General features: G+C 41.0%; 1 protein-coding gene across 1 annotated transcript in view; it reads right to left on the minus strand.

Annotated features, from left to right (window-relative positions):
* LOC139812332 (uncharacterized) overlaps nucleotides 1–15,990 on the minus strand; it is a 42,534-nt gene that overhangs the window by 4,866 nt on the left and 21,678 nt on the right. Inside the window, exons 2-3 of the mRNA XM_071777074.1 lie at nucleotides 8,604–8,920; nucleotides 8,176–8,390 (exon numbers count right to left, since the gene is read on the minus strand). Coding sequence (XP_071633175.1) covers nucleotides 8,176–8,390; nucleotides 8,604–8,919 — 531 coding nt within the window. The 5' untranslated portion in view covers nucleotide 8,920. The remainder of the gene's footprint in view (nucleotides 1–8,175; nucleotides 8,391–8,603; nucleotides 8,921–15,990) is intronic.

A 15,990-nucleotide genomic window follows, 5' to 3' on the forward strand; every position in this document is an offset into this window, starting at 1 on the left:
TGTTAATTAATCAAATTTTACCTAATTAAAGATTAATTAACAGAATTAATTAACAGTAACTTCAGAAATCTCCCACTGCTCGCGAGACCACATTAGGGTCACGTTACTCTAGCCGCAACTCCAATTCCCAGGTTGTAGTTACTTACCATTATGTTTGCATGGCTGTGGTTTCGATACCTGATCTTTGGTGTCGCGTTTCAGATATAAAACGATTTGTGAAATAAACTGCAGTTGCAATCCATTTTAGTTCAAGGAAAATAATGAACTTTGCTATCGCCTGATATATATCCCCTTGAACGGCTCGATTTCTTTGATGTAATAATTTTATAGAGCATCTGTGATAATATAAGTGCAGCTAATCATCCTTGAACGACAATAATGAGAATAATCGTGTCCGGAAGTTGTGCAATTTGTTGTTACTAATTATAAAAACTTTTATAATTTAATCGCATTAACTCATAAATGCAAGCTCGAGTAACGAAGTTAGCCATGTAAATCAGTTCCACATTTTTCAATGTCCATTATCTCGCGCTGAAAATTATAATAAAGCCGCGAACTGTTTTTTAATGTTCTCCTTGAACCAACCGCGGTTTTCAGCCACGGCGTAAAACGCCGCGGAAAAACTTCTCTCGTTTTTCACCGGGCCGACTTGCCTCGCATATTATATCGTAAAAGCTCGCGGGAGCTTGCATACGCCCTCTCCTTTTGCATTTCCCGCAAAAGGTGTCGACGCTCGTTTAATCATCTAATTGTCGCATAATGCTGTTGTATTTAATATTAACTTTATTTTATTAACGTTTTGTGCAGAAATGACTTTCGCAGTTTTCCGCATCCGCATATAATATATTTTATATTTAACGTTTTATATAAAGAATAATTTTATAATTAAAAATTACCTTCTCCCCAAAAGACTAAAAATGAACATATATAAGCGGTCGCAAAAATGTATCTTTTAAATTTCTCTCTGTATTTATCTATGATAAAAGTATTAAATATGAAATTTTATACTTTAATTTTTAAATAAAAAACCCAAAAATATTAAGTACAACCTAATTATGTAAGAATATCTTGATGTAAGAATAACAATAAAGCGAGAAATATTAAAATGAAAAGTAGTTTTTAATAAGAAAGACTAGAAAGTCTATGGCCGATATTCATAGTCTGTTCTTATTTTAAGACCGTCTTAAGATGCTAATACAGCTCTATGATTGATTCATAATATCTTAAGATTGTACTTAAGACGGTCTTATATATAAGATCTAACTATGAATACCGGCCTATGAAATATTGTACGATCTTATTAAATACTTTCAACATTTTATCGACCTTATTAGCTCGAGAAAAAAGTAGAGTTAATTTAATAATCAAGAAAATATTTTATATACAGGGTTGAGTCTGTAACGTGGAAGGGATGAAAATTTAAATGGGAAAAAATAGTACGGTTATCTATATATGCATGGCAACATAGATGTCATCTGTAAATGGAAACATACGATGCACTCCTTCATCCTCGCGAATGTACGCTCTATCGAACATCATGGAAACTTGGGCTATAAATATGTATTACATCGCAAGAGATATTTTATGCTTTCTGAAAATGAAGCATATCGAGAAAGTTGCCGGTATGCCAGTGGCCTAGCTGCGTTTCGATTCAAGAATCATAATGAAACCTCGAGTACATCGCCAGCAAATTGATCGAAAAATTTTTCTTTCTGGTAGCTCAGAAATTTCTCTTGGTCTAGCCGCGAAAATATTCGATATACGAGAATAAAAGAGTTATGAGGCAGAATAAAACCGCGACGAGAATCAGAAGTCCAACATCGAGTTCTCCGATCGCTTTTGTCGTCGAATCGAGTCAGCCAGGACTTTTCGATTCTCGCGATCTTCGCTCTTGACGAAGTCAACCGCCGGCAACCACGGCTCTCTACTCGACGATGAGGAAGAGTAAAATTGAATTTCGGGATTATTATCTTGTGATTCCATTTTCCAGCGTGAGACGAGCGTGGTCGCCCTCGGGCGTTCGTTTAAGAGGATCGCCCAGAGCCCCGTGGTTGCATTTTTCCGTCCGCGGTAGCTTCGCTCCGGGATGATTATGTTTCTCGAAAATGCTGTCTGTGCAAGAATCTCGGCGAAATTGTCTCAAGTTCCGCATATGATGCGCGCAATTTTTTTTTATGCATCGGTCTTGAGACATACAAACGTACAGTTTTGTTTATAATTTTTCCGATTTTAATTTGTATTTATCATGCAAGAACTATTAATTACTTACCATATCTTTCTTAGTTTTAAAAATTGTTAATTGACAAAGAGAAATATAATGTTTTTTTTTCCTATCTATTCTTGGAACGATTCTCTTAGATTACATGTGCGAAATGCGGTAGCGAGAAATTTTCCCTACGAGGGTAAATATTATAGATCTTTTTCATCATCGCTGCTTGACTGGCAATTTTCACTTCTCATTTTCGTTTCATGCGATCTCTTTATTGTATCGTAACTCTCCCCCGTACTAATTTTCGCTCGTCTCGTTTCTCCTCCCTTTCGCAGGCTGTACCAATTTAATCCACTCCTACCTAGTTGGTTTTATTTTTCCATTACTTTTATATTCTCTCTTTCATCCATATTTCTCTCTCTCTCTCTCTCTCTCTCTCAATCTCTCGGTCTTTCGGCCTTTTGCAGCCGTGACCAACCCTCGGTCCCTTCATCATTTGTACCACTCGTATCATTTGCGGACTAACTTACGTGGTGAAATTAATATGCGAGAGCAGCTCGCGAGAATATATCTGACATTCTATAAGCAGAGCAGCTCCATGAAGCACCGTAGTATTACACGTCACCTCTCCACCTAAATATTCAAAACCGCCGTTCTTTAATGTAAATACTCCATGTCGCAATGAAGGCAATTTAACCGCGGCTTCTCACCCACGTCAACATATTGCGGGATGAAATTTTCAGTCTGTCGATATGACGCCGCGTCTGCAACAAGTCGACGTAGTCAGAAATATAGAATTCAGTCAGAAACCTATTATCTAATATCCAGCACTGTCGCGTATTCGGTCAATAATTAATTCCCAATCGGAATCGATGCTCCAAAGTTCTCGGAATTTTCATCACGATATCTCGCGATAGCTGAGGAAACTTCATTGGTGAAGGGTGACTCGTAAGACCGAGTTTTCCCGGAAGTACGTAGGGATGATAACATGTCAGTTTCCCCGGTAATTGCTGTAAGCTGAATCACGCGCTCGTTCGCTCGCTAAAGGACATCCTCGTCCCACGCGGCATCGTCCGAAGGAATCTCTCTGCACCTTCCCGTGAGGGGATTCCTGACAAATGGTTGACTCCCGTGGGCACAATGTAGCTCCGCGGCCTCCCGGGAAAATAGTACAGGCAAGGCTGTTATTCAAATTAGAAGGCGCGAGTGCCTCGTGCGCTTGCAAGCTCATGAATGGAAACAGCTACTAAAGAACTCCGCGAAGTAAGCTCGAGGGCTCTCAAGAGGAAAGCCTACTGGTAACTCTTTTTCTTCATTCCAGAGCGAGACCGGGGAATATACAGAATGTAAATTTTTTCAATGGTTGTTCGGACAAAACCTATTATACTTGACCGTTATCACGCTTTAATTTCTTGCGTTCGGCCGACTTTTGAAAATAAGATATTGGAGTCTTAGAAAACCATCCTAGACGTGCGCGAAATTCATTTCGCTAATATTGTTTTGGACAAAGGCACTGATGTTTAAATTAATCGCAAAAATGCATAGAAAGTACTAGGCAGTGTGAGCAACGAAAAGATTCTAAAATGCTTTAAAAGATATCCCTCGCGACACATATAAAGTAGCTTTTCCGAGAAAAATCTAGGAGAAAATAATGTTCTTCTCTTCATATAAACGATCTAAGACCATAGCGGTCATGGGTCGGCTAATGAGCGACTATATTCTCTCTCTCTCTCTCTCTCTCTCTCGCTCTCTGTCTCTCTTCTATGAGATATATAACCCACAATTACGGTCTCGAGAATGTTTTTCCGAGGTCTTCTTTTATCAGGCCGCACAATTTAGCCGTGCGTACCGTAGTGAGCTTCCCCGGGATAGTTTTGCATTTCATACGAGCACTTTTCGAGCTTGCGCTTGCTCGCTCGGGCACAACTGCTGCTCGACGTTTCAGTCCAAGAACAATTTCAACCCTCTTTTGCGATCTCCTTTGACGACCTCTTCATTTTAAAGCAACTAAGTGCAAACGGAGCCTTCTCGTTATCACGACACACAAGAAGCCGGTTTCTTTTATTTATCACCGCGATTATTCCTTGACCTCGAGCTTCTTTTTTAACATACACCAGTGTCATTAGGACAAATTCAGAGTAAAAGATGGTTTTATTCAATAAATGATGCTCTAGCATAAAGATGAATGAATATCCAGGAGTTCAACAAAATTATATTAATGATCTTTATATCGAAAAATAAATCATTGAATTATATAGCAACGTGAATGCGATTATCTCTTTTCTGGCAGATTATCTGTCCGTTGATAAGAATTGCATTGTACTGCAAAAGTTTCGAAAACGAGAAGTATCATGAATTTCAACACCGATTTTTCACCGGGAAACATCGACTTTCCGGTGGTGACGATGACAGCAACTACTATAGGATAACACGGCAGAAGAATTTATGTTTTAGTCGGCGCCGGAGAACTATACGCGACGGAATTGGGCGGTCAACCGGATTAGAATGGTCCTCGAGTTAAGAAGCTGTACATTGAATTTGCCTTCCTCTCTCTTCTACCTTGCTATTTCTGTCCTAGTCGCTCGCTTCGATAAAGCGATTCCTCTTTGAGACGGCGAATCTCTTCGGAGGAACGTGACCAAACTCGAACAATTGGGTCGCCGAGCATGCTGAAATTTAATGTACAAGCTGTGAATCGAACGGTGCATAGAAGTTTAATTGCATTTTCTATCATTATATTACTGCAAACGTATTCATATTGACGTTATTGTTGATTGCTCATTTTTATTTCTCACAGATGTTAGGATATAATTTAATTTAAATGCAATAAGGCATGTGTCATATAAATTGAAATGCTTATTATTGGCTATACATTTAGAGTCAGACGAAACAATCGTAAAACAAATTCTTGACTAATAATTTGCCTTGCTTTTTCATACTTAAATAAATTGCGGAACATATAATCATAGAAATATTAAACTTGTTTTCTAGTTGTTCCATCTTTTTCGAACAAAACGTATCAATAACAGATATAAGGAATTTATTTTAAATTCAGCATTACTTGGATATTGCTTGGAGTTTTACCGGAATAATACAGATGGAATAATAGGCAAACTTTGATATTTGAGAAAATCTTGAAAATAGCCGCATTCTTCATAAGCTGATATGTGACCTCACGCCGAAATATATCGAAATAGTCTAACGAAGACTTTCTACATAAAGAGGATTTGTCGGTGAAATTTAATTCACGGATTTCATTAACGGGCAATCAGGTTTTTTATATGAGCAGCACTGCAGCTGGATTGATATTTCCGGTCTGTGAGTTTCCTAAACAGATGCATGTTAATACTCGAAAGCTCGAACAAAGTTTTCTTATTGCGTCGTCGTTACGGATCGATATCGCTCGCAAAAACTTGTAGTGTAGACATAATATAACACATTTTTGTAATATTGTAATACATTGTTCACATCAATATAAAAACTGTATAAGACAATCAAAGATTCAAAATTTTGAATATTTTGAAATTAAACTTCGGAATTGTTGCGTAAATTTGGACCGCGATAATTTTAGACCGATCATAGACACATGCGCAGATTGGTTGGAAAACGAAAGATGTAAAAGATGTTTCAACGTCATATACCCTTCCGCGTAATGAAAACATAAATCCTGACGGTATCATCATCAGTTACGTCGTACAATAAATTCTGCGAATATTATTTAATATTTCCGCGTGTGTACGTAAAACATACGTAAGATGTATGTATAATGGCATGAGATATGAGCTGCCAACACGTTGTATGCACAATTTGTGCGAGACGATAAACAGACTTTCGAAATAGTCTGACAAGCTTTCCGTAACTTATTCCGAATCTATCTCGTACAATCGCCGAACCGGCCATTAAATCTAAATTCAAATATTATGCGATGTTACGCTCGCATTATCAGGAACGTAAAATATGTATACACGCATGTTCACTTTATTTATAATAATTAAACTGTAAACTGGACCAGCATTAACCGTAAGCTGCTGATGTCATAAATATATCAAAATATTTGCGCTTATTGTGAATATCTTGTTATTTCCGGTGATCAATAAGAAGAAATAACGATATCAATGCTCGTCATTATAAAAATTACACAATATTGTATAACAGAATAATATTGTAACTCAATATCTTATTATCTCTATCGTATTATCTTTTATACACGTCAACAGATGTGTATGCACGAGGATATTGATATGCAATCAAATAAACACATTTAGATTCTTTTACATATACATATAAAATTGCATTTTCTTGAAAACTGTGCGAATTACAAAAATGTATTCTATATTTTCAGTTCGTTCTTTTTTTTCGCCTCGCTTGCGGTTGCGTCGCAATGTACTAATGTACTAAATACGTTGTCATGTTTAAGATCATTTTCTCTTTTTCACGAAAATTACGTGATCAATCTCGTAAAAGCTTGGTAACCGCAATTCTTGTAATATTGCAGGATCGCGCTGCATCCGCGAAATGGCTGTGAGATTTATACCGACGTCCTGCGATAGTCATACGATCGTCGGCTAATCAACATCGGCTGATTAGTAATTACTAATAGCGCATTTAAAGGCCCACAAAAGTCCAATTTGTGATTCCACCGATCGATTACAATATTCCAGTCTGGACGCGCCTCATTTCGATTATCGATCTTCAGGACGCTTCGGGGGGTGGTGGCTGATTGTTAGATCGCTGCCAATTTCCTCGTCATCTGCTCGTCACGAAATTGCGCTGCGGAATACAAATCAAATGACGGACGGCATTCCTGGCAAGAGCTATCGCGACCGCGGTACCCGCAGCATGGAGCGATAATTCGTTTCGATAACTCGAGATATTATGTGATTGAATAACCGGCTTTATCGGGCGGAACCAGCCGTAGCGTACCGATATATCGTCGTTGATTCGTTGCATGTGTCGCGACCGGATCGTTGTACATCAGCGCGCCAGCATGGAGTACAAAGTATCTACGATTGCGGGAATTAATATTCCGGTTGTACCATTTAAAGCACGCGGGAGACGATGACAATTTGTAACTATTGTCCAACCAGCTGTTATTGCTTTACGAGCGTTACGCTCTTACAAATGACCGAATGCCGATTGTGGCCATTGTAGAATATTGACCGCGCCGTCGGGAACTGCCGTCCGCCTGGGCTGCACTGAAACTTCATTGTGCAAACGGTAACTGCGCAATATTATCTTCGTTGAAATAACAACTCGTCGGAAAGGCAGTTTGTAGGGAAGTAATAACATAGAATTATTTATTAAGCCAGTTCTCTCTCCGAGATAGACGTGGTCCGGTATTGTTACATTCAGGATGCCATGCCGCTTCGAACGGCAACGCCCGACGATTTTGCAGAAGGGTTTCTTAAAACGCTCAACAGCGCGAGTTGCAACTCGAATAACCAGGTCTATACATAACGCAGATCAACGACCGGAGAAGTAGATTATAACACTGATTGACGGTACGATCACTAGTATACTTATTTAACAATAAGTCAAGGAATTTCATTTCAGTTATTTGGAACCGTGTAGAATTTTAAGATAGGAGAGACGAGAAATAGAGAATAGGTTTAACTAAAATAAAATGGTCGTAGTAAGCACGGATTAATGTTGAGTTTAAATTTTAATTTATAAAGATGCTATATTATTACGTTATTATTACCTAAATTAAATTTAAATTAGGAGATTTTAATTCGTTGCTTTTGGTATTTTGTCGTATGCGTGTTTAATTTCATGAAAATTAGCTCGGATGTTACGAGTTAAATTATTATAAAGTAATTTACTATTGAATTTAGCTCCAGGCTGGAACGTTGTGGGAAACGTAGCAATATCATTAGCGCGGCTCTTCTCTTATTTACTCGATATCAACGTAAACTGGAAAAAGAGTCATATAACAGACAATAAAATAAATTGCGGCGAAATCTTACCTGCCACGTTTTTGCAACCGCGACGTCGTACGTTGGCGGCGGCGACGTCATAGACGGAATAGCGGCGTAAAGAGGTTGCGATCGGTTCTGCGAATTCGACCGACTCGTGCCGATCTCGCTGATACTCACACTCGGCGTGTCCGGTATGGTGGCATACAGCGCTTCCTCTATATGGTTCTCACGAATCCCACCGCCGAGGATACTCGAACCCGAATCTGCCGAGAGAGAATGCCATCAGAAACAAAAATACAACATTCTTTATCTCTCTTTCCTTGTAACTTTCGTGCATCACATATTATCTACGTATTTTATATTTATATTTTACTATCTGGCTACTTCGGAAAAAATATACTCTAGAGCATAATAAATATTCCAGAATAAATTCTTTCGACATCAGAATAATATTAACGAAGTCCGTGCGGACTAACCGATGTAAGTGTAATGCGATTCGGCTCTATCGGCGCTTCGAGTCCTCCGCGAGTGATTGAGCCGCTTCTCGTGCTTGCTGTTCTTTATTGTAGATCTCGTGGATTCCGTCACCGCGCTGCTGCTTCCGGTCTCGCTTGATGTTCGAGTCTTCGATACCCGCGCGTCATCGGGTTGCTTCCGCGAGTCCTTGCCCTCCGACTTGTTGCCCTTCGTCTTAGGCAGGAGGATGGTCAGCTTTCCCATGACAATCGAACTGTTTCGTGACTTGGACAGGTCCGTGGTCACGCCACAGGCACATACCTTCTCGTTAGGCATCCTGGAAAAATGCAAGTAACATTTAACAAAAAATTTTTTCAATTTATCCTTGCGGAGTAGTGACAATTAGTGAGGATATTATGGACGTGTTCAGAGACGTGCTCACAGACGAGCTACAGCCCGATGTTGGTTGTTCTTCGAAAAAAGAAATATCTTACACAAGTCTATTAAAGTCGCGCGAGAATAATATTACGGCAAGAAAGAAAGAGAGAGTGTGTGTGTGTGTGTGTGTGTGTGTGTGTGTGTGTGTGTGTGTCAGAATATATCAGAATAAAATTCATGAAATACCTCGTCAAGTATTCACTTTTCGAGAATCTCATTTTAATGCTACTACACACAGAGCACTGCGAAAGATTAATTTATATTAAAAAATTATACGGTTTCATAAATAACGTAAGTCCACTGGGACTTAATGACGTCGAGATTCGTAACGTTCCCTCGCAATCCGTTACAGCCGGCGCGCACTACGCCCAAACAACGTTATCGACCTCGTGCGCCGCGCGCTATTATTAACGATCCTATAATGGCCCTTAATTGGAATCACTTCGTAACGTTTATTCGCAATAGCGCCCCGCTCAGCATCGGTTCTCGCGTAATAAACGCGATTATGCGAGTTCGGAACATATTCGTCGGGAAAAAAGAGCGTGGCGAAACTTTTAACGGGTTCCCTCAACAAGATTCGATTGACAAATTGGATTGTAGAAATTTCCACGGCTCTTTGACTCGCAGATCGTACAGTGCAGCTATACAAAATTATCGCCGGTAAAAGGATGAAGTAATTAAGAATCAAATCTCGGGATGGGTCTAAACTTCAAGACGCGGTCGCCGCTACATCCAAAAGAATCAGCATGCCTATCATATTCTCTGCATGCGCATTTATTTGGATCATTCCGTGCGCGGAATCTTTAATATCGCGATCCAATTCGAACTTTTCGGAATAAATCATCGATCTGCCAAATTTTACGATGAGACCCAGAGCGGAGGCTGCTATTTCTCAAGAGAGAGAGAGAGAGAGAGAGAGAGAGAGAGAGAAAAGAAAGAGGGAGAGAGTAAAGTCAATTCTTTTTATTTGACTTTTACCAAAGCGAAAGAAGAAAAGGAGGCAGGATGGTCCCTTAATTCCCGAGAAAATCTTATTCTCCGCACATTTGGAAAGTCACTTCTGAGAGAACGAAGTCAAGCCAGTTCGCGTCGGATCGCACAATCCCGTTTTATATCGTCGAAATGAACAATGCCTCTCAGTATCCTCATCGGATTTCATCCTCGAGCACTCTTATCCTCTCAAGATTAAAAGGACCGTCGCCTTCGCGTTTATTATCCTTCCGTCGTTTCTCCCCTAAACCACTTTCAACGAAGTACTCGATTTAATCCCGTACTTTCGCGTCGGACTATCATCGGTATCCATCCAGAGGTCAAATGAAATGTTTTATAATGTATACCGTAGTCTATTAACAGTTATATGAGAACATTTATATAAATTCGATAAAAACGGAATAAGAGAGGTAGGTATACAAAGATTGCAACAAACAGAAAGCATCAGAACAGACGAGCCATTTCAGGCTGGCGAGGATTTTATTAGTTATTGTGTGTAATATGACTAACTACAGGTACAGGCATGATGTGATAATAGACTCGCTTTGACATTCGAGGCGCGTGCAAACATCCCGAGAATGCGTTCGCGCCTGGCAAAGTGACGCCCCGAGATAATTTCGGTTCTCACCCGGGTTCGGGTCGGGAGGGCCGGGAAGGACGAGCACGAGGCCAGGGCAGGGGAATCGCTACATGGAAATTGAATTACGTGCCCTGCTGCGAAATGAGCTGCCAGGGACCTTGGTTAGTTTCGACGACAAACTGCTCACTACAGTACGCAGACCTGCCCATTACTCATCCCGCTAGCAAGACGAAGCTCCTTCCATGCCTGACTTTAGACATATATCCAGAGCTTGGTTCCCCAAAGGTACCGCTTGCTCGCCAGGACAACTGTTTGGAATAAACCAAGAATACAAGGGGGGGGGGAGAGAGAGAGAGAGAGAGAGAGAGAGAGAGAGAGAGAGAGAGAGAGAGAGAGTCTAGCCACGTGTGGTCAACTCTTTTTTAACAAACGGATCGGGTAATCGATAGTTTTTTTAAGTATAAGTGAAGTTTTCGAGTGCTTCTTTTTAACCGAGTAAAAGTTTCATGAATACCGATAAAGCCTGCAATATTTCTAAGCGCGTAACACGACGCGCCGTTTTATTGTAAGTCGCGTGGGTAATTTCGCGAGGGGATGTTTTCCCGCGTGAGGGGATGTACGCCGCGGATGATAAACGCTGCGTTATTGTTCTTACGATTCTGGAAAATTTATGGGCACCGAGTTTTTCTCAACATACGTGCGAAGATAAAATCCTGCATTTAAATGTGTCACATTGAAAAATGATGTAGAGGGGTAACTCCCAATAGGCGCACATTGTATCCCACATGTTCGACAAAAAATCATTAATCGATAAATGAGGATTTTCGTGTTTCGAATGCAGGAAATGGAAGTGGGGCGAGCCGATATTTATAATTAAAATCTTTGTTGAAAACATCAGCGAACGTAATCAAATACATCGCTGCGAATCGTATCTCCTTTCTGCTTCGAAGCAATATAACGTTTAATTACAAAGATCCAAGGATCGCCCTAGTTGCAATTAACGTCGCCGACATCTTCGATGCGGGGATGCGAATGACTCTTCCCGACGGCGGTTATTGGGCTTGCATTGATATCGACAGAGACGAGAAATGGGCTTTCGAACGATAATTATTACAATGCCGAGGCACCCAGCTCGTGTTCGAAACGGACAGCTGCGGCTGCGGAAGAGCTAGAGAGATGAGTTTTCGTTTCAGCCAATAATAATCAAACAAGGGAGAGAAATTCCATGTACAAATTAGAAAAGTTACGTGGAATCGCTCGATCTTTGCGTCGAAGTATCTTGCGCTTAATATATAAAAGGAAGAAGATATAAAGGACGAAAAGAAATACGAAAGAGAGAAATTAATTTAATGCAATTTGAATGGCGAATAGTCTTTTTGATGATAGAAAAAAAATGGAAATAATATAAAATAATAAAATGTAAAATGTAAAAAATCGAAGAGCATAATAAGCCTGTTAAATTGGACGTATTTCACGCTGTGCCATACACGTAAATTAGCCAGTCTCTTTTACATTTTTATATAGTAATACTTTATAATATATCCCATAGGAAAATCTTTTGCGGCTTATCGCAGCACAAACACGATACACGTTTTGGTTACTGTCTCAAGCTAAAGGTACGCGATGAGAACAAATACGGGAATAAAACCGCGGTTCTCCCTTCGCAATTTCAGTCCCGTGAGATTCGCCTTACCTGCCTTTGGAAATTCTCGCGATTCCGCAAAATGTAAACAGGAATCAGCGTGAGGCAACCTCTCCCTTTGATCCGCGCCGGGATTAATTCGTTATAGTAGAGAGGAAGGAAAACATGTATAGCGCGCGCTAGGAACGACGACGTTAATTAATTTTGTCCAAGCATCTTCCACGGAATCTTTTATTTTTCATACCCGCTCGAGCAGTTCGCCTCGCGCTGTGACGTTAAACTATTAGCCTACCGCTGAGAAACAATTAAATTATCCAAATATTTGCAATATCTGTAAATACCTGAGCGTAAATAACAACCTTGCTAAGTATTACAACTATGCTACGATCATGGAAAATTTTGTGTCGTTGCATAATTTACATTGTTATATTCATGTTCAGTTCGTCATTATATACCCATAGTTTAGTTTATCGCTTGTTATTCACACGTTCACTGAATTATTTATTTTTACGCGGTGTATTTTTATCGCCTTGCTCATTATACGAAACAAGAGAGAGCATCTACCAGTAAAATATTCATAAATGGGTTGCGCGTTTTTGTTTCAACATTTTGCGTCTTTGGTACTAACGTCGGAGATTTCTGCGTCCTCGAGCGATACTAGAATACCACGCGAACAAGAAGGGGTTCCATCGTAGACGAAGCCCGGGCAGTTCATGAATTCTCCCGCGTGCCGTTGATACCCGGCAGGCATGAACGGTCGAAAGAATCGCATATCCGTCGTGTTAATTAGAGCCCGCGATATAGTCTCTGGCGGAGGCACCCTCGACGATGAGCCGCCGTCCGCGTCGGTTTCATAATTAATCCGCGAATACGGATCTGTCGAAGAAAATTCAGCGCTTCATGAATCTTATTCGCTCTTCGTATAATGAACGCTCGGTGCTTGTCCCGCGTGGAATTAACGCCGTGGACAGATCGTTCCCATGATATTGAAAATAAGCGAACCTTTCTTTCTCCTCTTTCTCTTGCTTTTTTTATATTTTAAACAAACGCAACGATGGAAACTCTTTCTTTTCGCGCTGTACATCCCGCTTAACGCTTTGTCCCCATTGTACGGCAGAATTTATGGCCTCGCCGCTCGACGACGGGCTCGACGTGTTTCCGCGGTTCTTGCTTTTCTTCCTGTCGACATTTGCTCTAATATGTATACGATTCACGTTGTTTAAACATGAGCAAACATATATCTCGCGTGACGACCGTGTATCCGTCGTTCTCGTCACTTTGGTCGCGACCTCTCGATGTGTACGCATTCGAAACTCGAAACGTCTCGGGATTCTGTCAACTGGCGCGTCAGCGACTGCTAATGAGATTAAACGTTGCCCCGGCAAAAAGCCGAGAGGGGGCGAGGAGGAGGAAGGGAGGGAGGGAGGGAGGGAGGAATTGCGGTATCCGGTTTTGACGTGGCGCGTTAAATTTAACGTCGTCAAACGACAGGGTAGGCGACCATTATCCACTTTCTCCGTCGGAAATATTTCGAATACACTTGGGCTAAAAGAATCAATATTCAATAGGCTGCTCGCACACCGGCATCTAAATTGCAAAACGAAAGCCGGCGCAATGCGGGTCCGTGGATGCGTTACAGAAATATTCATCCGAATTGTTCGACGTGGCGACGCGCGGCGATACGCGCGGGTGAACTGGGTCATCGTGAAATATAACGTTTTTACGAGGGTGTACGCGTGTCCGAAAGGAGTCGCCAGATTCCGTCCCAATGTGTCACTACTGGGCTCTAATTCGATTATATGCATTCGCTTGCGGCCACGGTCGCGAAACAGAGTATTTCGCGTTCGAGAACGGACAATGGGAACGCGTACTACGCGGTTTATCTTTTTTTTTTGCCTTCTGTCTGACATAAAATATCTGGCTCGAACTCACGAGAATAAGAATAAACAATTTTCTCCGCGACATAGAAGCGCTTTCGTTAAACGCGAAATAAGAGTTTCCGCTCGTTCCCGATCGCTAATTACGTACTCATGTAAAAGAATTCCTTTCGGCAAATTTTCTACAGCTCCTTGCACTTGTAAATACTCACTTTTTCTCTGTCGCTTATAGCGTAGGCGACAATGATATTGCGTTGCGCATCATGTAAAGGAACGTAATTTCAAAGATGAGAATGTAATATATACGAGAAACATGTTACGCAATAGTGTCTAATGTTGCTCTCCCCGATAGACTTAAACGCCTCCAAACGCCTTTTTTAAACGTAGGTATATGTGCGATCGACCTAATTAAGAGCGATTAGTCAGCTCGATATCGATATCGAGGACATTCTTATCATTTTGTCACGACGCTTTACACCATTATCGAAGACCAAAGAAAGGGCGCGTTTAAGCGTCGCTATATGACGAAGAAATTCCGTCCTCCAGGAATGAACGGCGATAATTGAAGAGGACGAGAGGCGAGAATGAACGACGACGTTAAGGGCAAAAGGTGACCTACAGCTCGAGCAAGGTGGTTGAGGTTGGGCCGGGCCTAGCATCCGGTTGCTGGCTCGACGTGACCCGGATTTACCTGGTCTCTCCACCACGCTCTTCCCTCGTCGCTCTTTCCCTCCTGCCCGACTCTGTGTGTTCACCTGTGTTACGAGATAGATCTTGTAATCTAATAAACTTCTCCACTGATAAAACATGGCACACGTAGTCACGCCGCGTGTCGCGATGTCTCTCGTGCGAGGATGCGGCTTTACTTCGCGACAGATTCGTGATCCGTCGTTGTATTGCCAAAAAAAAAAATGGATGACCCAGGAAATCCCGCGGCTGAAATTTCGTCAGTGGATTTTTCAGTCGATTTGGGAGTCTCATTGTTGAACGGAGGCACAGGCGAACGATTGCTTTGAGCATCGCGATCGCTTGTCGGGCATCGATGGAAAAATATCGCGCGGCACAATTATTGAGTATCGATTTCCCCGCGAGTAAGCTCCGTGCATTTTAGGTATGCGCGCATTTCATCCGCGCTGCGACGAGGGTGCATTTACGCGATTAAATTAGCCGGTGGAGCGCACGACGCGAGCTTTCACACCAAACAATCGGCAACACGCGCGTATATACCGACTCGACGAAATTATTGACCCTCCCTACCTCCTACGGCGACCGCTTAATTGAATTTCTTACCGGTACCTCATATACGACGTGATCGTCGTAAGCCCCAGTACACGTCGCAGAACGTCTCTCATTAACCCAAACAATAAACGTCAACACGGCGGACAAGTTTAATTTACGGGTAAATCTCTTGAAAGAACTTTATTAACGAAATCCCTTCGATTAGGCTTAATGTTATATATTAAAGACATTACGTTACAGTAAAGTTTCTCGAGCTGTGGATAATGCAACATCAGACTAAATAATTGTAGGGACGAGATATTTTATTGTGTATTTATAAAAACAAGTAATTATTTGTATAATTAAAAAATAATTGTGTGTGTATAATAGTAATGGCGGAGAACTGCAGATCGTTTTCACGTAATAATGGATAATTTAGCGTATGTATTACGCTATTACGTTCTACATTCTGGAGCACGTAAATTATTCGACGATGTTTTCGCAGAAAAACACAGAATAATCGACAATGATGCCAGCCGACCGTGGCAGGCCATAATTGCAATAAATTAGAAAACCCATGAAACGCTTAATAACTTAATAATTATATTTAAAAAGCTTATATATACAGAATAACCATAATATAAAAGAAACTTTTTTTTATG

The sequence above is a fragment of the Temnothorax longispinosus genome, chromosome 4 (genome assembly GCF_030848805.1).
Source record: "Temnothorax longispinosus isolate EJ_2023e chromosome 4, Tlon_JGU_v1, whole genome shotgun sequence".
Taxonomy (NCBI): Eukaryota; Metazoa; Arthropoda; class Insecta; order Hymenoptera; family Formicidae; genus Temnothorax; species Temnothorax longispinosus.